The sequence below is a fragment of the Zosterops lateralis genome, assembly GCF_965231275.1.
Source record: "Zosterops lateralis genome assembly, chromosome: 35".
Classification (NCBI taxonomy): Eukaryota; Metazoa; Chordata; class Aves; order Passeriformes; family Zosteropidae; genus Zosterops; species Zosterops lateralis.
The window spans coordinates 1,137,446-1,160,188 of NC_139795.1; the positions used below are offsets into that span (position 1 = coordinate 1,137,446).

General features: G+C 43.8%; 2 protein-coding genes across 3 annotated transcripts in view; both read left to right on the forward strand.

Moving 5' to 3' along the window:
- Positions 1-326: 326 nt before the first annotated feature.
- Positions 327-22,743, forward strand: part of RXRB (retinoid X receptor beta) — a 39,129-nt gene continuing 16,712 nt past the window's right edge. For both annotated transcript variants that reach the window (XM_083881791.1, XM_083881792.1), the window contains exons 1-4: positions 327-411; positions 5,767-5,903; positions 10,307-10,439; positions 15,779-15,958. In XM_083881791.1, coding sequence (XP_083737917.1) covers positions 393-411; positions 5,767-5,903; positions 10,307-10,439; positions 15,779-15,958 — 469 coding nt within the window. In that variant the 5' untranslated portion in view covers positions 327-392. The remainder of the gene's footprint in view (positions 412-5,766; positions 5,904-10,306; positions 10,440-15,778; positions 15,959-22,743) is intronic.
- On the forward strand, positions 6,928-10,385 carry LOC310921610 (uncharacterized protein). Its single transcript, XM_083881790.1, has 2 exons — positions 6,928-8,744; positions 8,790-10,385. The coding sequence occupies exons 1-2, from the start codon at positions 6,952-6,954 to the stop codon at positions 8,872-8,874; spliced, it is 1,878 nt and encodes a 625-aa protein (XP_083737916.1). The 5' UTR covers positions 6,928-6,951; the 3' UTR covers positions 8,875-10,385.

Consider the following 22,743-nt stretch of genomic DNA (forward strand, 5'->3'; position numbering starts at 1 on the left):
CTTTATCGTAATTCCGGTGGATTTCAGCTCAATCCCGGCGTTTTCAGGCACATTTCCCCCATTCCCGGCCGGATTTAGGCGAGAAAAGCCAAATGGCTGAGGAGAGAGACTACAAAGATGGCGGCGCCCATTTAACTCTCGCGAGATTTGCTGCGGGATTTTAACGGGCAGCCAATCAGCGGCCGCGTCTGGCAGAACTCCGGGCGGAAGCGGCGCCCGGCGCTGCCTCGGGTTGATCACTTCCGGCGGAAACGCGGTGCATTGTGGTCCCGGGCGGGCCCGGCGGCGGCGGAGCGGGGCCGAGGCCGCGGGGGGGGGGCGGCCCCGGGGGGGGGCGGGGCGGGAATTTGGGGGCGCCGAGGGAGCCCCGGGACCCCCCCCGGCAGCGCGGGATGGGCGACAGCGACCGCGGTCAGTGACACACACGGGGGGCCACCGGGAGACACGGGGAGGGGGATTTGGGAGGTCCTGAGGGGGTTTGAGGGGGATGTGGGGGATCCTGAGAAGGATTTAGGATGGCCTGAGGGGATTTGAGAGGTCCTCAGGGGCTCTGGGGTTCATGAGGGGATTTGGAGGGTCTTGAGGGCATTTGGGGGTGGGAATTTTGGGGGTCCTGAGGGGACTTGAGGGCACTGAGGGGATTTTGGGGGTTCTGAGGGTTTTTTTAGGGGGTGTTGGGGGGTCCTGATGGGGATTTTGGGGGTCTTGAGGAGATTCTGGGGGCATTTGGGGGCGGGTCCTGAGGGGTATTTGGGGGGTTCTGAGGGGGGTTGGGGGTCCCGAGGGGATCTGGGGGGATTTGGGGGGGGGGGGGGATTTTGGGGGTTCTGAGGGGATTTGGGGGGATTGTGGGGGTTCTGAGGGGAATTGAGGGGATTTGGGTGGTCCTGAGGGGGTTTGGGGGGATTTGGAGGGTGTTTCGGGAGGAGTTCTGGGGTCCTGAGGGGATTTGGGGGGGATTTAGGGCGGAATTTGGGGCTCCTGAGGGGATTTAGGGGGTCCTGAGGGGATTTTGGGGGAAATTTTGGGGGTCCTGAAGAGGTTTGGGGGAAATTTTTTGGCATCCCAAGGGGATTTGGGGGGGGATTTTGGGGGTTCTGAGGGGAATTGAGGGCAGAAGGAATTTTGAGGGGGATTTGGGGGGTCCTCAGGGGATTTTGGGGGTCCTCAAGAGAACTGAGGTCCCTGATGGGGTTTTGGGGGTCCTGAGGGGAACTGAGGGGATTTTGGGGGGTCTTGAGGGAGTTTTGGGGAATTTTGGGGGGTCCTGAGGGAGTTGGCGGGAATTTTTTGGCATCCTGAGGGGATTTTGGGGGTCCTGAGGGGTTTTGGGGTTCATGAGGGGACTTGGGGGGGAGGTTGGGGGGTCCTGAGGGGATTTTGGGGGGAATTTTGAGGGTTCTGAGGGGATATTTTGGGATTCTGAGGGAAACTGAGGGCCCTGAGGGGATTTTGGGGGGTCTTGAGGCAGTCTGGGGGGTCCTGAGTGTGTTTGGGGGGAATTTCGGGGGAATTTGGAGGGTCCTGAGGGCGATGGGGGGATTTTGGGGTTCTGAGGGGATTTGAGGGGTGATTTGGGGGGTCTTGAGGGGATTTGGGGGGGTCCTGAGGGGCTTTGGGGGGTCCTGAGGGGGTTTTTAAGGGTCTTGAGGGGATTTGGGGGGGATTTGGGGGCCCTGAGGGGACTTTGGGGATCCTGAGGGGATTTAGAGGGAGATTTTTAAGGGTCCTGAGGGGAATTGGGGGCACTGAGGGGATTTGGGGGGTCCTGAGGGGCTTTGGGGGGTCCTGAGGGGGTTTTTAAGGGTCTTGAGGGGATTTGGGGGCCCTGAGGGGACTTTGGGGGTCCTGAGGGGATTTAGAGGGAGATTTTTAAGGCTCCTGAGGGGAATTGGGGGCACTGAGGGGATTTGGGGGGTCCTGAGTGGGTTTAGGGGGGATTTGAGGGGGGGAATTTGGGGGATCCTGAGGGGTTTGGGGTTCATGAGGGGATTTGGGGGGGGGATTTGAGGGGTCCTGAGGGGATTTAGGGGGAATTTTGGGGGGAGTCCTGAGGGATTTGGGGGGAATTTGGGGGTTCTGAGAGGATTTGGGGAGTCCTGAGGGGGTTTAGGGGGATTTGGGGGCTCCTGAGGGGATTTGGGGGGTCTTGAGGGGATTTAGGGGGGATTTTGGGAGTCCTGAGGGGATTTTGGGGGGAATTTTGCAGGCCCTGAGGGGATTTTGGGGTTCATGAGGGATTTTGGGGGGATTTTGGGGGTTCTGAGGGGTTTTAGGGGCTCCTGAGGGGATGTGGGGGGTCCTGAAGGGATTTTGAGGGTCCTGAGGGGATTTTGGGGGGGAATTTTGGGGTCCTGAGGGGGTTTTGGGGCACCCCAAGGGAATTTGGGGCAGATTTTGGGGGTCCTGAGGGAAAACTGGGGGTCCCTGAGGGGATTTTTTGGGGTCCCCGAGGGGATTTTGAGGGATTTTGGGGTCATTTTGGGCTATTTGGGGTCATTTTGGGGTCATTTTGGGCTCCCTGATCAAAGTTTGAGGAATTTTGGGGTCATTTTGGGCTCATTTTGGGATATTTGGGGTCATTTTTGGGGCCCCAGGGTGGAATTTGAGGGATTTGGGGGTTAATTTTGGGGTATTTTGGGCTCCCTGACCAGATTTTGGGGTTATTTTGGGACAATTTAGGGTATTTTGGGCTCCCTGAGTGGATTTTGAGGGATTTTGGGGTAATTTGGGGGCATTTGAGGTCATTTTGGGACAATTTTGGGGGAAATTGATGCAATTTTGGGGTCCCTGAGTGGATTTTCAGGGATTTTGGGCTCCCTGACCAAAGTTTGAGGGATTTTGGGATAATTTTGGGGTATTTGGGGTCATTTTGGGGTCCCTGAGTGAATTTTGAGGGATTTTGGGGTAATTTTGGGGTATTTGGGGTAATTTTAGGGCTCCTTGACCAGATTTTGGGATAATTTTGGGGTTATTTTGGCATAATTTGGGGTATTTTGGGCTCTCTGATCAGATTTTGGGGTTATTTTGAGACAATTTGGGTCATTTTGGGTTCCCTGACAATTTTTTGGGGTGATTTGGGTCATTTTGGGTGTCCCCTGATTGTTTTTTTGGGTTATTTTGGGCTATTTTGGGGAATTTTGTGTTCCCTGACCGTTTTTTGGGGTAATTTTGGTACAATTTGGGTGATTTTGGGCTATTTTGGGGAATTTTGAGTTCCCTGACCAGAATCTGGGTGAAATTGCAACAATTTTGGGTAACTTTGTGCTCATTTTGGGTAATTTTGGATCCCCTGACCATTTTTTTGGGGTTATTTTGGGATATTTTGGATAATTTGGGGGTTCTCTGACCATTTTTTTGGGGTTATTTTGGGATATTTTGGATAATTTGGGGGTTCCCTGACCATTTTTTGGGGTAACTTTTGGAAATTTTGTGCCAAATTCGGGTAATTTTGGGTTCCCTGACGGTGTTTTTGGGGTAAATTTGGATAAATTTGGGTCCTTTGACCGTTTTTTGGGTTATTTTGGGATAATTTGGGTATTTTTGGGTCCCCTGATGGTTTTCTGGGGTAATTTTATGATAATTTTGTGTAATTTTGGGGTAATTTGGGTCATTTCAGGGGTTCCTGACCATTTTTTGGGGTAATTTTGGGCTATTTTGGGTCATTTCAGGGTCTCTGACCAGTTTTTGGGGTAATCTTGGGATAATTTGGGGCAATTTTGGGATAATTTGGGGTAATTTTGGGATTATTTGGGGCAATTTTGGGATAATTTGGGATAATTTGGGATAATTTGGGGCAATTTTGGGTAATTTTGGGGTAATTTGGAGTAATTTTGGGATAATTTGGGGCAGTTTTGGGATAATTTTGGAGTAATTTGGGGCAATTTTGGGATAATTTGCGGTAATTTTGGGTTTCCCTGACCATTTTTGGGGTAATTTTGGGCTATTTTGGGTCATTTTGTGTCCCCTGACTGTTTTTTGGGATAATTTTATGATAATTTTGGGTAATTTTGGGGTAATTTGGGGCAAATTTGGGGTAATTTGGGGTAATTTTGGGGGTAATTTTGGGATAATTTTGGGTAATTTTGGGCTATTTTGGGTCATTTTGTGTCCCCTGACTGTTTTTTGGGATAATTTTGGGGTAATTTGGGGCAATTTTGGGATAATTTGGGGCAATTTTGGGGTAATTTGGGATAATTTTGGGATAATTTGGGATAATTTGGGGCAATTTGGGGCAATTTTGGGTAATTTGGGGTAATTTGGGATAATTTTGGGTAATTTTGGGATTATTTGGGGCAATTTTGGGATAATTTGGGATAATTTTGGGGCAATTTTGGGCAATTTTGGGGTAATTTGGAGTAATTTTGGGATAATTTGGGACAATTTTGGGATAATTTGGGATAATTTGGGGCAACTTTGGGGTAATTTTGGAGTAATTTGGGGCAATTTTGGGATAATTTTGGGTAATTTGGGGTAATTTTGGGGTAATTTGGGGCAATTTTGGGGGTAATTTGGGGTAATTTTGGGATAATTTGGGTAATTTGGGTAATTTTGGGTAATTTGGGGTAACTTTGGGATAATTTGGGTAATTTTGGGATAATTTTGTGTCATTTTGGGGTAATTTTGGGGTAATTTTGGGATAATTTGGGGCAATTTTGGGATAATTTGGGGTAATTTGGGATAATTTTGGGGTAATTTTGGGATATTTTGGGATAATTTGGGGATAATTTGGGGCAATTTTGGGTAATTTTGGGGTAATTTGGAGTAATTTGGGGATAATTTGGGACAATTTTGGGATAATTTTGGAGTAATTTGGGGCAATTTTGGGATAATTTGCGGTAATTTTGGGTTTCCCTGACCATTTTTGGGGCAATTTTGGGCTATTTTGGGTCATTTTGTGTCCCCTGACTGTTTTTTGGGATAATTTTATGATAATTTTGGGTAATTTTGGGGTAATTTGGGGCAAATTTGGGGTAATTTGGGGTAATTTTGGGGGTAATTTTGGGATAATTTTGGGTAATTTTGGGCTATTTTGGGTCATTTTGTGTCCCCTGACTGTTTTTTGGGATAATTTTGGGGTAATTTGGGGCAATTTTGGGATAATTTGGGGCAATTTTGGGGTAATTTGGGATAATTTTGGGATAATTTGGGATAATTTGGGGCAATTTGGGGCAATTTTGGGTAATTTTGGGGTAATTTTGGGGTAATTTTGGGATAATTTGGGTAATTTTGGGATTATTTGGGGCAATTTGGGGCAATTTTGGGATAATTTGGGGCAATTTTGGGATAATTTGGGTAATTTTGGGTCCCTGACCATATATTGGGGGTAATTTTGGATAATTTTGGGGTTCCCCTGACCAGATTTTGGGGTAATTTTGGGCTATTTTGGATCATTTCACGTCCCCTGACCATTTTCGGGGTAATTTTGGAGTAATTTGGGGCAATTTTGGGATAATTTGGGGTAATTTTGGGGTAATTTGGGATAATTTGGGGCAATTTGGGGCAATTTTGGGATAATTTGGGTCATTTAACGTCCCCTGACTGTTTTTTGGGGTAATTTTGGCATAATTTGGGATAATTTTGGGATAATTTGGGCAGTTTTGGGATAATTTGGGGCAAATTTGGGATAATTTGGGGTAATTTTGGGATAATTTTGGGATAATTTGGGGCAATTTTGGGCTATTTTGGTGGATTTTGGGCTCTCTGAGCTGTTTTTTGTGTTTGTTTTGATGAATTTTGATGAATTGTTTTGTGTTTAACCCTCAGAGTGCCGGAGCCCCGAGAGCTCGAGCGCGGCCTCCCCTCCCCCTCCCCCCCCCATGGGATCCCCCCTGGGCCCCTCCCCCACCCTGGCCCCTCCCCCACCCTTCCCCCGCCCCTTCCCGCCGCCGCCCCCAGCACAGGTCAGACTTAAAGTGGGGAAAAAATGGGAATTTTGGGAAAAAAATGGGAATTTTGGGAAAAAAATGGGGGTTTGGGGGGAAAAAATCTGAATTTTGGGGGAAAAAAAGGGAGTTTTGGGGGGAAAAATGGGATTTTTTGGGGAAAAAAATGGGGGGTTTAGGGGAAAAAAATCTGAATTTTGGGGCAAAAATGGGATTTTGGGGGCAAAAATCTGAAATTTGGGGGAAAAATGGGGGTTTTAGGGGAAAAATGGGGATTTTGGGGGAAAAAATGGGGATTTTGGGGAGAAAAATCTGAATTTGGGAAAAAATTGGGAATTTTAGGGGGAAAAATGGGATTTTTTTGGGAAAAATGGGATTTGGGGAAAAAATGGGGGCTTTAGGGGAAAAATGGGGATTTTGGGGGTAAAAATGGGAATTTTGGGGGAAAAATGGGGAAAAAAATCTGAATTTTGGGGAGAAATGGGGGGTTTGGGTGGAAAAATGGGGAAAAAATGGGATTTTGGGGGAAAATAATCTGAATTTTGGGGGAAAAAATGGGATTTTTGGGAGAAAAAATGAAGTTTTGGGAAAAAAAAAGGGATTTTTTGGGGAAAAAATGGGGGGTTTAGGGGAAAAATGGGATTTTTGGGGGAAAAAAATGTGGATTTTGGTGAAAAAATGGGGATTTTAGGGGAAAAAATGGGGGAAAATCTGAATTTTGGGAAAAAATTGGAATTTTTGGTGAAAAAATGGGGGATTTTGGGGAAAAAATGGGTGGGTTGGGGGGGAAATGAGGAAAAATGGGATTTGGGGGGAAAAAAGGGGAAAAAAATCTCAATTTGGGGAAAAAATGGGATTTTTTGGTGAAAAAAATGGAATTTTGGTGAAAAAATGGGGAAATTGGGGAGAAAAATGGGGGATTTGGGGGGGAAAATGGGGAAAAATGGGGGATTTGGGGAAAAAATGGGGGGAAATGGGAAGTTTGGGAAAAAATGGGGGTTTTGGGGGTAAAATGGGAATTTTTGGTGAAAAAATGGGGAAAAAATCTGAATTTTTTTTGGGAAAGATGGAATTTTGGTGGAAAAATGGGGATTTTGGGGGTAAAAATGGGAGTTTTAAAAGAAAAAATGGTGGTTTGGGGCAAAAAATTTGGTATTTCATCCCCACAATTTTCCTATTTCCCCCCACAATTCCCCTCATTTCCCTCCAATTTATTTATTTTCCTCAAATTCCCCATTTTTCATCAATTTCCCCATTTTTTCCCCGGATTTTTTCCCCATTTTCCCCGGATTTTTTCCCCATTTTTCCCCGGATTTTTTCCCCATTTTTCCCAAGATTTTTTTCTCATTTTCCCAGGATTTTTTTCCCAGGATTTATTTCCCATTTTTCCCAGAATTTGAATGGGTTTTTTTCCCAGGATTTTTCCCACTTTTCCCATGATTTATTTCCCATTTTTCCCAGGATTTTTTCCAATTTTTTCCCGGATTTTTTCCCCATTTTTCCCTGGATTTTTTCCCCATTTTTTCCCGGGATTTTTTTCTCATTTTCCCAGGATTTTTTCACTTTTTTTCCAGGAATTTTTTCCCACAATTTATTTCCCATTTCCCCCAGAATTTGGTTGTTTCTTCCCAGGATTTTCCCAGGATTTTTTCCCATTTTTTCCCAGAATTTTGATGGTTTTTTCCAGGATTTTTTCCCATTTTTCCCGGGATTTTTTTCCCATTTTTCCCAGAATTTAGGTGGGTTTTTTTCCAGGATTTTTCCCCATTTTTCCTGGGATTTTGATGGGTTTTTTTCCCAAGATTTACTTCCCTTTTTCCCAGGATTTTTCCCCATTTTTCCCAGGATTTTTTTCCATTTTCCCCAGAATTTTGGTAGTTTTTATCCCATGATTTTTTCCCATTTTTCTCAGGATTTATTTCCCATTTTTCCCAGGAATTTTCCCCCGAATTTTGGTATTTTTTTCCCAAATTTTGGGGGTTTTTTCCCTGGAATTTTGGGTGTTTTTTCCCCAAATTTTGCTCTTTTTTTCCCAAATTTTTCGTATTTCCCCCCAGAATTTCCCCCCAATTTATTTATTCTCCTCAATCCCCCCATTTTTCACCAATTTCCCCATTTTTCGCGGGATTTATTTCCCATTTTTCCCACAATTTATTTCCCATTTTCCCCCAAAATTTGGGTGTTTTTTCCCAGGATTTTTTCCCATTTTTCCCACAATTTATTTCCCATTTTTATCAGGATTTTTTTCCTATTTTCCCCAGGATTTCCCCCCATTTTTCCCGGGATTTTTTCCCATTTTTCCCAGAATTTTGGTAGTTTTTATCCCACTATTTTTTCCAATTTTTATCAGGATTTTCCCCGGGATTTTGGGTATATTTTCCCCAAATTTTCCTCTTTTTTCCCCAAATTTTCCTCTTTTTTCTCCCAAATTTTCCTCTTTTTTCTCCCAAATTTTCCTCTTTTTTCTCCCAAATTTTCCTCTTTTTTCCCCAAATTTTCCTCTTTTTTCTCCCAAATTTTCCTCTTTTTTTCCCAAATTTTTCCTATTTCCCCCCAGAATTTCCCCCCAATTTATTTATTCTCCCAATTCCCCCATTTTTCACCAATTTCCCCATTTTTTCCCTGGATTTTTTCCCCATTTCTCCCAGGATTTTTTTCTCATTTTCCCAGGATTTTTTCCCTTTTTTCCCAGGATTTTTTCCCCACAATTTATTTCCCATTTCCCCCAGAATTTGGGTGTTTTTTCCCAGGATTTTTCCCAGGATTTTTTCCCATTTTTTCCCAGAATTTTGATGGTTTTTCCCAGGATTTTTTCCCATTTTCCCCGGGATTTTTTTCCCATTTTTCCCAGAATTTAGGTGGGTTTTTTTCCAGGATTTTTCCCCATTTTTCCTGGGATTTTGATGGGTTTTTTTCCCAAGATTTACTTCCCTTTTTCCCAGGATTTTTTTCCATTTTCCCCAGAATTTTGGTAGTTTTTATCCCATGATTTTTTCCCATTTTTCCCAGGATTTTTCCCCCGAATTTTGGAATTTTTTTCCCAAATTTTGGGGGTTTTTTCCCCTGGAATTTTGGGTGTTTTTTCCCCAAATTTTCCTCTTTTTCCCCCAAATTTTCCTCTTTTTTTCCCAAATTTTTCCTATTTCCCCCCACAATTGCCCCCCAATTTATTTATTTTCCCCAATTCCCCATTTTTCACCAATTTCCCTATTTTTTCCAGGATTTATTTCCCATTTTCCCCACAATTTCTTTCCCATTTTCCCCACGATTTTTTTCCCATTTTTCCCAGAATTTGGGTGATTTTTTCCCAGGATTTTTCCCCATTTTTCCTGGGATTTTGATGGTTTTTTTCCCAAGATTTATTTCCATTTTTCCCAGGATTTTTTCCCATTTTTCCCAGGATGTTTTTCCTGGGATTTATTTCCCATTTTCCCCTGAATTTTGGTGTTTTTTTCCCAGGATTTTTTCTCATTTTTCCCAGAATCTTTTCCCATTTTTCCCAGGATTTATTTCCCATTTTCCCAGGATTTTTTTTCCCAGGATTTTTTTTTCCCCAAATTTTTCCGGGGATTTTTTCCCATTTTCCCCAGAATTTTGGTAGTTTTTATCCCACAATTTTTTCCCATTTTTCTCAGGATTTTTTTCCCATTTTTCTCAGGATTTTTTTCCCATTTTTCCCAGGATTTTCCCCCCGAATTTGGGTATTTTTTTCCCCGAATTTTGGGTGTTTTTTCCCCAAATTTTGCTCTTTTTTCCCCAAATTTTGCTATTTTTTTCCCCAAAATTTTCCCATTTCCCCCCACAATTCCCCCCATTCCCCCGATTTATTTATTCTCCCAATTCCCCCATTTTTCACCAATTTCCCCATTTTTCCCGGGATTTATTTCCCATTTTTCCCACAATTTATTTCCCATTTTTCCCACAATTTATTTCCCATTTTTCCCAGAATTTGGGTGATTTTTTCCCAGGATTTTTTCCCATTTTTCCTGGGATTTTGATGGTTTTTCCCCAGGATTTTTCCCATTTTTATCAGGATTTTTTTCCCATTTTTATCAGGATTTTTTTCCCATTTTTATCAGGATTTTTTCCTGTTTTTCCCAGGATTTATTTCCCATTTCCCCCAAAATTTTGGTGTTTTTTCCCCAGAATTTTGGTGCTTTTTTTCCATGATTTTTTCCCATTTTTCTCAGGATTTTTTCCCCATTTTTCCCAGGATTTTTTCCCGGAATTTGGGTGTTTTCCCCCAAATTTTCTTATTTTTTTCCCCAAATTTTCCTATTTTTTCCCCAAATTTTCCTCTTTTTCCCCCAAATTTTCCTCTTTTTTTTCCCCAAAAATTTCCTAATTCTCCCCCAATTTATTTATCTCCCCAAATCCCCCATTTTTAACCCAAATTTTGTATTTTTTCCCCGTTTTTGCAGCTGCAGCCGCCGCTGGGGGTGTCGGTGCCCCCCGAGGACGTGAAGCCCCCGCTGGGCCTGAGGGGGACCCCCCCCTGTGCCCCCCACGGGGCAGGAAAACGTCTCTGCGCCATCTGCGGGGACAGGAGCTCGGGTGAGCAAAGATTTGGGGTGAAAAAACAAAATTTTGGGCAAAAAACGGGGATTTTTGGTGAAAAAATGGGAATTTTTGGTGAAAAAATGGGGATTTTAGGGGGAAAAATGTGAATTTTGGGGCAAAAAATGGTCCTGGGAAATGTCTCTGTGACATCTGTGGGGACAGGAGCTCGGGTGAGCGAAGATTTGGGGTGAAAAATTAAAATTTTGGGCAAAAAACGGGAATTTGTAGAAAAAAAATGGGATTTTTTGGTGAAAAAAATGGGGATTTTAGGGGGAAAAATGTGAGTTTTCGGGGAAAAAACAGTCCCAGGAAATAAATCTGTGCATTTGTGGGGACAGGAGCTCGGGTCAGTGAAAATTGGGGTGAAAAAATGGGATTTTGGGAAAAAAAATGGGGATTTTTGGTGAAAAAAATGGGAATTTTTGGTGAAAAAATGGGGATTTTAGGGGGAAAAATGTGAATTTTGGGGCAAAAAACGGCCCTGGAAATGTCTCTGTGCCATCTGCGGGGACAGGAGCTCAGGTGAGTGAAGATTTGGGGTGAAAAATTAAAATTTTGGGCAAAAAACGGGGGTTTGGGCAAAAAAAACGGGGAAAAAATGGGAAAAAATTGTGAATTTTGGGGCCAAAAATGGGGATTTGGGGTCACCCCATGGGGCTGAAAAATGACTCTGCGCCATCTGCGGGGACAGGAGCTCGGGTGAGCAAAGATTTGGGGTGAAAAATTAAAATTTTGGGAAAAAAACGGGGATTTTTGGTGAAAAAATGGGAATTTTTGGTGAAAAAATGGGGATTTTAGGGGGAAAAATGTGAATTTTGGGGCAAAAAATGGTCCTGGGAAATGTCTCTGCGCCATCTGCGGGGGCAGGAGCTCGGGTGAGACACAAATTTGGGGCAAAAAATCAAAATTTTGAGCAAAAAACGGGAATTTGTAGCAAAAAAATGGGAATTTTTGGTGAAAAAAATGGGGATTTTAGGGGGAAAAATGTGAGTTTTCGGGGAAAAAACAGTCCCAGGAAATAAATCTGTGCATTTGTGGGGACAGGAGCTCGGGTCAGTGAAAATTGGGGTGAAAAAATGGGATTTTGGGCAAAAAAATGGGGATTTTTGGTGAAAAAAATGGGAATTTTTGGTGAAAAAATGGGGATTTTAGGGGGAAAAATGTGAATTTTGGGGCAAAAAATGGTCCTGGGAAATGTCTCTGCGCCATCTGCGGGGACAGGAGCTCGGGTGAGCGAAAATTTGGGGCGAAAAATTAAAATTTTGGGCAAAAAACGGGGGTTTGGGGGCAAAAAAAACGGGGAAAAAATGGGAAAAAATTGTGAATTTTGGGGCCAAAAATGGGGATTTGGGGTCACCCCATGGGGCTGAAAAATGACTCTGCGCCATCTGCGGGGACAGGAGCTCGGGTGAGCGAAGATTTGGGGCGAGAAATTAAAATTTTGGGAAAAAAACGGGGATTTTGGGCAAAAAAATGGGGATTTTTGGTGAAAAAATGGGGATTTTAGGGGGAAAAATGTGAATTTTGGAGCGAAAATTGGGGATTTGGGATGTCCCGATGGCCTCGAGAAATGTCTCTGTGACATCTGTGGGGACAGGAGCCCAGGTGAGAGGGGTTTTGGGGCGAAAAACCAGAATTTTGGGCAAAAAATGGGAATTTGTAGCGAAAAAATGGGAAAAAAATGTAAATTTGGGGGAAAAACGGGGATTGGGGAACACCCCTGGCCTTGGGAAACGTCTCTGTGACATCTACGGGGACAGGAGGTCGGGTGAGCAAAATTTTGGGGTGAAAAAATGGGATTTTGGGGAAAAAAATGAGGGTTTGGGCAAAAAAAACGGGGAAAAAATGGGGGTTTGGGAGGCAAAAATGGGAATTTTGGGGCAAAAAAAGTGAATTTTCGGGGAAAAAACGGCCCTGGAAATGTCTCTGTGACATCTGTGGGGACAGGACAAAATTTTGGGGTGAAAAAATGGGATTTAGGGCAAAAAATGGAATTTTGGGGACGAAATAGGGAATTTTTGGTGAAAAAAATGGTGATTTTAGCGGAAAAAATGGGGGGTTTTGGGGGGAAAAATGTGAATTTTGGGGCAAAAAACGGCCCCAGGAAATGACTCTGTGGCATCTGCGGGGACAGGAGCTCGGGTGAGACACAAATTTGGGGCAAAAAACCACAATTTTGGGCAAAAAACGGGAATTTGTAGCAAAAAAATGGGATTTTTTGGTGAAAAAATGGGGATTTTAGGGGGAAAAATGTGAATTTTCGGGGAAAAAACAGTCCCAGGAAATAAATCTGTGCATTTGTGGGGACAGGAGCTCGGGGCAGTGAAAATTGGGGTGAAAAAATGGGATTTTGGGCAAAAAAATGGGGATTTTTGGTGAAAAAAATGGGGGTTTTTGGTGAAAAAAATGGGGGTTTTAGGGGGAAAAATGTGAATTTTGGGGCAAAAACGGCCCCGGGAAATGTCTCTGTGCCATCTGCGGGGACAGGAGCTCAGGTGAGTGAAGATTTGGGGTGAAAAATTAAAATTTTGGGCAAAAAACGGGAATTTGTAGCAAAAAAATGGGAATTTTTGGTGAAAAAATGGAGATTTTAGGGGGAAAAATGTGAGTTTTTGGGGAAAAAACAGTCCCAGGAAATAAATCTGTGCATTTGTGGGGACAGGAGCTCGGGGACGTGAAAATTGGGGTGAAAAAATGGGATTTTGGGCGAAAAAATGGGGGTTTTTGGTGAAAAAAATGGGGGTTTTTGGTGAAAAAAATGGGGGTTTTAGGAGAAAAATGGGGATTTTTTGGGCAAAAATGGTCCCAGGAAACGACTCTGCGCCATCTGTGGGGACAGGAGCTCAGGTGAGACACAGTTTGGGCGGAAAAATTACAGTTTTGGGGGAAAAAATGGGGATTTGGGGTGAAAAAATGGGGATTTTAGGGGGAAAAATGGGGATTTTAGGGGGAAAAATGGGGATTTTAGGGGGAAAAATGGGGATTTTTAGGGGGAAAAATGGCCCTGGAAATGTCTCTGCACATTTGTGGGGAGAGAGGCTAAATTGACACAGGATTTTGGGTAAAAAAACCAGGATTTTGGGAAAAAAATGGGGATTTTTGGGCAAAAAATGGGGATTTTAGGGGGAAAAAAGTGATTTTTCGGGAAAAAATGGGGATTTTAGCGGTAAAAATGGGGGTTTGGGAACCTTCATAGTCTGGAAATGTCTCTGTGCCATCTGTGGGGGCAGGAGCTCGGGTGAGACACAAATTTGGGGCAAAAAATCAAAATTTTGGGCAAAAAACGGGAATTTGTAGCGAAAAAATGGGAATTTTTGGTGAAAAAATGGAGATTTTAGGAGGAAAAATGTGAATTTTGGGGCAAAAAACGGCCCTGGAAACGACTCTGCGCCATCTGTGGGGACAGGAGCTCAGGTGAGTGAAGATTTGGGGTGAAAAATTAAAATTTTGGGCAAAAAATGGGAATTTGTAGCGAAAAAATGGGAATTTTTGGTGAAAAAATGGAGATTTTAGGGGGAAAAATGTGAGTTTTGGGGCAAAAACTGGTCCTGGAAATGTCTCTGTGACATCTGTGGGGACAGGAGCTCGGGGCAGTGAAGATTTGGGTCAAAAAATTAAAATTTTGGGCAAAAAACGGGAATTCGTAGCAAAAAAATGGGATTTTTTGGTGAAAAAAATGGGGATTTTAGGGGGAAAAATGTGAATTTTGGGGGAAAAAAATGGTCCTGGAAATAACTCTGTGACATCTGTGGGGACAGGAGCTCGGGGCAGTGAAAATTGGGGTGAAAAATTAAAATTTTGGGCAAAAAAAGGGAATTTGTAGCGAAAAAAATGGGAATTTTTGGTGAAAAAATGGGGATTTTAAGGGGAAAAATGTGAATTTTGGGGCAAAAAACGACCCCAGGAAACGACTCTGTGCCATCTGTGGGGACAGGGGCTCGGCTGAGTGAAAAATTGGGGTGAAAAAACGGAATTTTGGGCAAAAAAATCTGAATTTGTGACGAAAGACCTGGAAAAACACGAGAATTTTATGGGGAAAAAAAGTGAATTTTGCCCCAAATTTTCCAGAATTTCCCCCAAAACTCCCAAATGTCCAGGTGAGCACTGGGGGGTCTCCAGCTGGGAGAACTTCTCCAATTTTGGGTCAATTTTAGGTCAATTTTGGGTTGATTTTGCTCCATTTTGGGTCAATTTTTGTCAATTCTGGGCCGATTTTTGCGCCGATTTTTCCGATTTTTTTCCAAAATTTCCCCCCAAAATTCCCAGGGTTTTTCGAGCCACTTTGGGTCAATTTCTGGTCGATTTTGGTTGGATTTTGCTCCATTTTGGGACAATTTTTTTGCCAATTTTTCTGATTTTTGTGCCAATTTTTTTTTACTTTCACTCTGGGTTTTTTTTGGGATTTTCTTGGAATTCCCAATCCCAGGAAAACATTCCGGGTTTTCCAGCTGCCAGGGCTTAGTCAGGTGGAATTTGGGTCAATTTTAGGTCGATTTTGCTCCATTTTGGGCCAATTTTTCTGATTTTTGTGCCGATTTTTCTGATTTTTGCGCTGATTTTTTTGGTTTTCGCTCTGGTTTTGGGATTTTCTTGGAATTCCCAATCCCAGAAAAATATTCCAGGTTTTCCGGCTGCCAGGACTTTGTCAGGTGGAATTTGGGTCAACTCTGGGTCAGTTTGGGGTCGATTTTGCTCCATTTTGGGTCAATTTTTGTCAATTCTGGGCCGATTTTTGCGCCGATTTTTCCGATTTTTTTCCCAAATTTCCCAAAATTTCCCCCCAAAATTCCCAGGGTTTTTCGAGCCACTTTGGGTCAATTTCTGGTCGATTTTGGGTGGATTTTGCTCCATTTTGGGACAATTTTTTTGCCAATTTTTCTGATTTTTGTGCCAATTTTTTTTTTACTTTCACTCTGGGTTTTTTTTGGGATTTTCTTGGAATTCCCAATCCCAGGAAAACATTCCAGGTTTTCCAGCTGTGAGGCCTTTGCCAGGTGGATTTTGAGTCAATTTTAGGTCAACTTTGGGTTGATTTTGCTCCATTTTGTGCCAATTTTTGTCATTTCTGGGCCGATTTTCGCGCCTTTTTTTTTATTTTTTTCCCAAATTTCCCAGAATTTCACCCAAATTCCCTTGGAATTCCCAAATCCCAGGAAAACATTCCGGATTTTCCAGCTGTGAGGCCTTTGCCAGGTGGAATTTGGGTCAATTTTGGGTCAATTTTGCTCCATTTTGTGCCGATTTTCGTCATTTCTGGGCCGATTTTCGCGCCGTTTTTTTTGATTTTCACCCAAATTTCACCCCAAATCCCCTCGGAATTTCTGAATTTCCAGGCAAGCACTACGGGGTGTCGAGCTGCGAGGGCTGCAAGGGCTTCTTCAAGCGCACGATCCGCAAGGACCTGACGTACACCTGCCGCGACAACCGCGAGTGCGTCGTGGACAAACGGCAGCGCAACCGCTGCCAGTACTGCCGCTACCAGAAGTGCCTGGCCACCGGCATGAAACGGGAGGGTGAGACACGGGGACGGACTGGGACAAACTGGGAGGGACTGGGAGGGACTGGGGGAAAAAAACGGGGTGAAAATTGGATAAAAATTGGGGAAAAAATGGCGAAAAAACGGCGAAAATTGGGGAAGAAATGGGGAAAAAAGGTGGTTTTCGGAGCAAAAATAGTGAGGAAATTCAGATTTAGGGAGACTGGGAGGGACTGGGAGGGACTGGGACAAACTGGGAGGGACTGGGATAAACTGGGAGGGACTGGGAGGGACTGGGACAAACTGGGAGGGACTGGGGGAAAAAGACGGGGTGAAAATTGGGGAAAAAATGGTGAAAAAATTGGGGCAAAACCTGTTTTTCGGAGAGGAAATAGTGAGGAAATGGAGATTTGGGGAGACTGGGAGGGACTGGGACAAACTGGGACAAACTGGGACAAACTGGGATAAACTGCGAGGGACTGGGAGGGACTGGGAGGGACTGGGGGAAAAAAACGGGGTGAAAATCGGGGAAAAAATGAGTTTTTTGGAGCGAAAATAGCAACAAAAACGGAGATTTGGCGACACTGAGATTGACTGAGATGGACTGGGATAAACTGGGATGGACCGGGATGGACTGGGATAAACTGGGAGGGACTGGGATAAACTGGGAGGGACTGGGAGAGGTTTGGGGGAAAAAACAGGGTGAAAACTGGGGAAAAAATGGTGAAAAAATGTGATTTTCAGGGCAGAAATAGTGAGGGAATGGAGATTTAGGGAGACTGGGATGGACTGGGATAAACTGGGAGGGACTGGGATGGAACTGGGAGGGACTGGGACAAACTGGGAGGGACTGGGACAAACTGGGAGGGACTGGGAGGGGTTTGGGGGAAAAAAACGGGGTGAAAATCGGGGAAAAAATGGCGAAAAAACGGCGAAAATTGGGGAAGAAATGGGGAATAAAGGTGGTTTTCGGAGCGAAAATAGTGAGGGAATTCAGATTTAGGGAGACTGGGAGGGACTGGGACAAACTGGGACAAACTGGGAGGGACTGGGACAAACTGGGATGAACTGGGAGTGACTGGGGGAAAAAGACGGGGTGAAAATTGGGGAAAAAATGGTGAAAAAATTGGGGCAAAACCTGTTTTTCGGAGAGGAAATAGTGAGGAAATGGAGATTTAGGGAGACTGGGAGGGACTGGGACAAACTGGGACAAACTGGGATAAACTGGGATAAACTGGGAGGGACTGGGAGGGACTGGGGGAAAAAAACGGGGTGAAAATCGGGGAAAAAATGAGTTTTTTGGAGCGAAAATAGCAACAAAAACGGAGATTTGGCGACACTGAGATTGACTGAGATGGACTGGGATAAACTGGGATGGACTGGGATGGACTGGGATGGACTGGGATAAACTGGGATGGACTGGGATGGACTGGGATGGACTGGGATAGACTGGGATGGACTGGGATGGACCGGGATGGACTGGGATAAACTGGGATGGACTGGGATGGACTGGGATAAACTGGGATGGACTGGGATGGACTGGGATGGACTGGGATAAACTGGGATGGACTGGGATGGACTGGGATAAACTGGGAGGGACTGGGACAGACTGGGACAGACTGGGAGGGGTTTGGGGGAAAAAACAGGGTGAAAATTGGGGAAAAAATGGTGAAAAAATGTGATTTTCAGGGCAGAAATAGTGAGGGAATGGAGATTTAGGGAGACTGGGATGGACTGGGATAAACTGGGAGGGACTGGGAGGGGTTTGGGGGAAAAAAACGGGGTGAAAATCGGGGAAAAAATGGCGAAAAAACGGCGAAAATTGGGGAAGAAATGGGGAAAAAAGGTGGTTTTCGGAGCGAAAATAGTGAGGGAATTCAGATTTAGGGAGACTGGGAGGGACTGGGAGGGACTGGGACAAACTGGGAGGGACTGGGACAAACTGGGAGGGACTGGGGGAAAAAGACGGGGTGAAAATCGGGGAAAAAATGGGGAAAAAATTGGGGCAAAACCTGTTTTTCGGAGAGGAAATAGTGAGGAAATGGAGATTTGGGGAGACTGGGAGGGACTGGGACAAACTGGGACAAACTGGGATAAACTGGGATAAACTGGGAGGGACTGGGAGGGGTTTGGGGAAAAAAACGGGGTGAAAATCGGGGAAAAAATGAGTTTTTTGGAGCGAAAATAGCAACAAAAACGGAGATTTGGCGACACTGAGATTGACTGAGATGGACTGGGATAAACTGGGATGGACTGGGATGGACTGGGATAAACTGGGAGGGACTGGGACAAACTGGGAGGGACTGGGAGGGACTGGGACAAACTGGGAGGGACTGGGGGAAAAAGACGGGGTGAAAATTGGGGAAAAAATGGTGAAAAAATGTGATTTTCAGGGCAGAAATAGTGAGGGAATGGAGATTTAGGGAGACTGGGATGGACTGGGATAAACTGGGAGGGACTGGGATAAACTGGGATAAACTGGGAGGGACTGGGAGGGGTTTGGGGAAAAAAACGGGGTGAAAATCGGGGAAAAAATGGCGAAAAAACGGCGAAAATTGGGGAAGAAATGGGAAAAAAGGTGGTTTTCGGAGCGAAAATAGTGAGGAAATTCAGATTTAGGGAGACTGGGAGGGACTGGGAGGGACTGGGACAAACTGGGAGGGACTGGGAGGGACTGGGAGGGACTGGGAGGGACTGGGACAGACTGGGACAGACTGGGAGGGGTTTGGGGGAAAAAACAGGGTGAAAATTGGGGAAAAAATGGTGAAAAAATGTGATTTTCAGGGCAGAAATAGTGAGGGAATGGAGATTTAGGGAGACTGGGATGGACTGGGATAAACTGGGAGGGACTGGGATGGAACTGGGAGGGACTGGGACAAACTGGGATAAACTGGGAGGGGGTTGGGGAAAAAAACGGGGTGAAAATCGGGGGAAAAACGGCCTAAAAATGCGTTTTTCGGAGTGAAAATAGTGAGGAAATGGAGATTTGGAGATAAGAAGAGGGGACTGGGAGGGACTGGGGTATGCTGGGAGAGACTGGGATATACTGGGATAAACTGGGAGGGACTGGGAGGGACTGGGGGAAAAAACCGGTGAAAATCAGGTAAAAATTGGGGAAAAAGCAGCGAAAAAATGAGATTTTTGGAGCAAAAATAGTGAGGAAATGGAGATTTGGGGAGACTGGGAGGGACTGGGAGGGACTGGGAGGGACTGGGACAAACTGGGATAAACTGGGACAAACTGGGAGGGAACTGAGACAAACTGGGATAAACTGGGAGGGACCGGGAGGGGTTTGGGGGAAAAAATTGAAGAAAATCAGGTAAAAAATGAGGGTTTTGGAGCAAAAATAGCGAGAAAATGGTGGGAAATGGGGGTTTGGGGAGACTGGGATGGACTGGGAGGGACTGGGACAGACTGGGATCAGCTGGGAAAGGGCTCAGCTCCATTTTGGGGACAAAAAGAAGATTTTGGAGGTGCCAAATTTGAGGTTTCCCATCCCAGATTTCCCTGGGTTTTCTCCCCATTTTTTGCCTTTTTTTCCTGGTTGTTTTTTTTTTTCCTTTCTCTCCCATTTTTCCCCCATTGTTTTTTTTTTTCCTTTCTCTCCCATTTTTCCCCCATTTTTCCCCATTTTCCCCCATTTTTCCCCCCATTTTTCCCCATTTTCCCCATTTTCCCCCATTTTTTCCCTGGTATTTTCCCTGTTTTTTCTTTGACTCTTTCCTTGTTCTTGACCCATTTTTTTGCCTGTTTTTCCTCAATTTTTTTCCTCTTTTTTCCCCCCATTTTTTCCTCCTTTTTCCCATTTCCCCTCATTTTTCTCCCTTTTTTTACCCTTTTTTTCTCCATTTTTTTCCTGATTTTCCCCTGATTTGTCTCGGGTTTTTTCCCATTTTCCCCCCATTTTTCCTCATCTTTTCCCCTGATTTTTTCCCCTTTTTTCACTGTTTTTTCACCGTTTTTTCACTATTTTTTCACCGTTTTTCCCGATTTTTTTTCCATTCCCCCGTTTTTCAATGTTTTTTCCCCGTTTTTCACCCATTTTCCCACCATTTTTTGCCAGTTTTTCACCGATTTTCACCATTTTTCCACTGATTTTCACCATTTCTCCCCATTTTCCTCCCATTTCCCCCCATTTTTTCCCGATTTTCCCCCCATTTTTTCCCCATTTTCCCTGTTTTTCACCCTTTTTTTCTGGTTTTTTCCCCATTTTTTTCCTTGTTTTTTTTCCCCATTTTTCTCCCAGTATTTTCCCTGTTTCTTCTTTGGTTCTTTCTTTTTTCTTCACCCATTTTTTGCCCATTTTTCATCTTCTTTTTTTTTTTTTTTTCTCTTTTTTCCCCCCCCATTTTTTCTCTCGTTCTTTCCTTGTTTTTCCCCCATTTTTCACCATTTCCCCCCCATTTTTTCCCCATTTTTCACCATTTTCCCCCCTTTCCCACCTATTTTCCCCATTTTTCCCGTTTTCCCATTTTTTTCCCCATTTTCCCCATTTTTCCTCATTTTTCCCCCATTTTCTCCCTTTTTTCCCCATTTTTTCCTCATTTTTTCCCCCATTTTCTCCCTTTTTTCCCCATTTTTTCCCTCCTTTTTCCCCCATTTTTCACCATTTCTTCTCCATTTTCTCACCAATTTTCACTTTTTTTTTCCACCAGTTTTCCCCATTTCTTCCCCATTTTTTAACTGATTTTTCCCCATTTTCCCCCATTTTTTCTCTGGTTCTTTCCTTGTTTTTTCCCCATTTTTTCCCTGTTTTTTACCCATTTTTCACCGTTTCTCGCCATTTTTTCACCATTTTTTCTTCATTTTTCGTCATTTTCCCCCCATTTTCCCCCATTTTTTCCCCCTTTTTTTTTTCCATTTCCCCCCCCATTTTTCCACTGCTTTTCCCCATTTTTCCCCATTTTTTCACCGATTTTCACTATTTCTTCACTGATTTTCCCTATTTTTTCCCCATTTTTTCCCTTTTTTTTCTCCCATTTTCCCCATTTTTCCCCATTTCCCCCCATGTTTTTCCCCATTTTTCCCCATTTTTCCTCTGTTCTTCATTGTTTCTTTCCCCATTTTTCCCCCATTTTCCCCCCATTTTTCATCATTTCTTCCCCATTTTTTCACCAATTTTCACCATTTTTTTCCCCACTTTTTTCCCCATTTCTCCCCATTTTTCCCCATTTTCCCCCCATTTCTTCCCCATTTTCCCACCTTTTTCCACCTCCCAAATTTCCACCTTTTTTTCGCCCATTTTTCCACTTTTTTTCCTCCTGTTTTTTGCCTTTTTTTTCCCACCTTTTTTTCCCCAGATTTTCCTTGTTTTTTCTCTTTTTTCCCCTGTTTTTCCTTGGGGTTTTTTGGCTGTTTTTCACCCTTTTCCCCCCCCCTCCTTTTTCCCCCATTTTTCTCCTTTTTCCCATTTCCCCCATGTTTTTCTGGTTTTTCCCCATTTTTCACCCATTTTTTCTCTGGTTCTTTCCTTGTTTTTTTCCCCATTTTCCCCCCATTTCTTCCCCATTTTTCCCCCTTTTTTCTCCATTTTTCTTCATTTTCCCCCCATTTTTTCCCCAGTTTTTCCATTTTCTCCTGTTTTTCACCCTTTTTTCACCCTTTTTTCCTCCTTTTTTACCCATTTTTTCACCATTTTTCCCCATTTTTCCTCTGATTTTCCATTTTTCCCCATTTTTTTACCGATTTTCACCATTTTTTCCCTGTTTTTCTCCGTTTTTCTCCTTTTTCCCCATTTCCCCCCATTTTTTCCCCCCATTTTTTCCCCATTTTTCCCCCGTTTTTAACCATTTCTTCCTCATTTTTTAACTGATTTTTGCCATTTTTTCCCCCTTTTTTCACCATTTCCCCCACATTCTTTTCCCTGATTTTTCTGTGGTTTTTTCCCATTTCCTCCCCTAATTTTCTCTGGTTCTTTCTTCGTTTTTTCCCCATTTATTCCCTGTTTTTTCCCCATTTTTCACCATTTCTTCCCCATTTTTCCACCGCTTTTCACCACTTCCCCCATTTTTCCCCCATTTTTCACTGTTTTTCCCCCATTTTTTCCCCCATTTTTTCCCCATTTTTTCCCCATTTTTTCCCCAATTTCCCCCATTTTTTCCCCAATTTTCCCCCATTTTTCCCCCGATTTTCCCCCCATTTCTTCCCCATTTTCCCCCCATTTCTTCCCCATTTTCCCCCATTTTTCCGCCAAATTTTCCCCCCATTTTTCCGCCAAATTTTCCCCCCATTTTTCCCCCATTTTCCCCATTTTCCCCGTTTTTTCACCATTTTCCCCTTTTCAACATTTTCCCACTGTTTTTTGCCATTTTTCCACCGATTTTCCCCATTTTTTGACCGTTTTTCCCCGTTTTTCACCGTTTTTCCCCATTTCCCCGTCCAGCGGTGCAGGAGGAGCGCCAGCGGGGGAAGGACAAGGAGGGTGACGCGGATTTCGGGGTGGCCCCAAACTGGGCATTTCCCTCCCAAATTTCCACCTTTTTTTTCCACCCATTTTTCCCCATTTTCCCTATTTTTTTCTCCATTTATTCTTCATTTTCCCCCATTTTTTCCCTCATTTTTTCCCCATTTTTCATCAAATTCTCCCCATTTTTTACCGTTTTCACCATTCTTCCCCATTTTTCCTCTTTTTTTCCCATTTTTCCCCATTTTCCTCCCATTTTTTCTGCACTTTTTTCCCTTTTTTTTCCCCATTTTTTTCAAAATTTCCTCCCATTTTCCCCCATTTTCCTCCCATTTTTCCCCATTTTTTTTGCCATTTTTTCCCTATTTTCCCCATTTTTCTCTGGTTCTTCTCCTGTTTTTTCCCCATTTTTCCTCCAT

Coding starts and splice junctions, on each gene's coding strand:
- LOC310921610 (XM_083881790.1), top strand. CDS start 6,952: ATGGAATTTTGGTGGAAAAATGGGGATTTTGGGGGTAAAAATGGGAGT. Junction 8,745..8,789: donor CATTTTTCCCAGAATTTAGG/TGGGTTTTTTTC, acceptor CTGGGATTTTGA/TGGGTTTTTTTCCCAAGATT.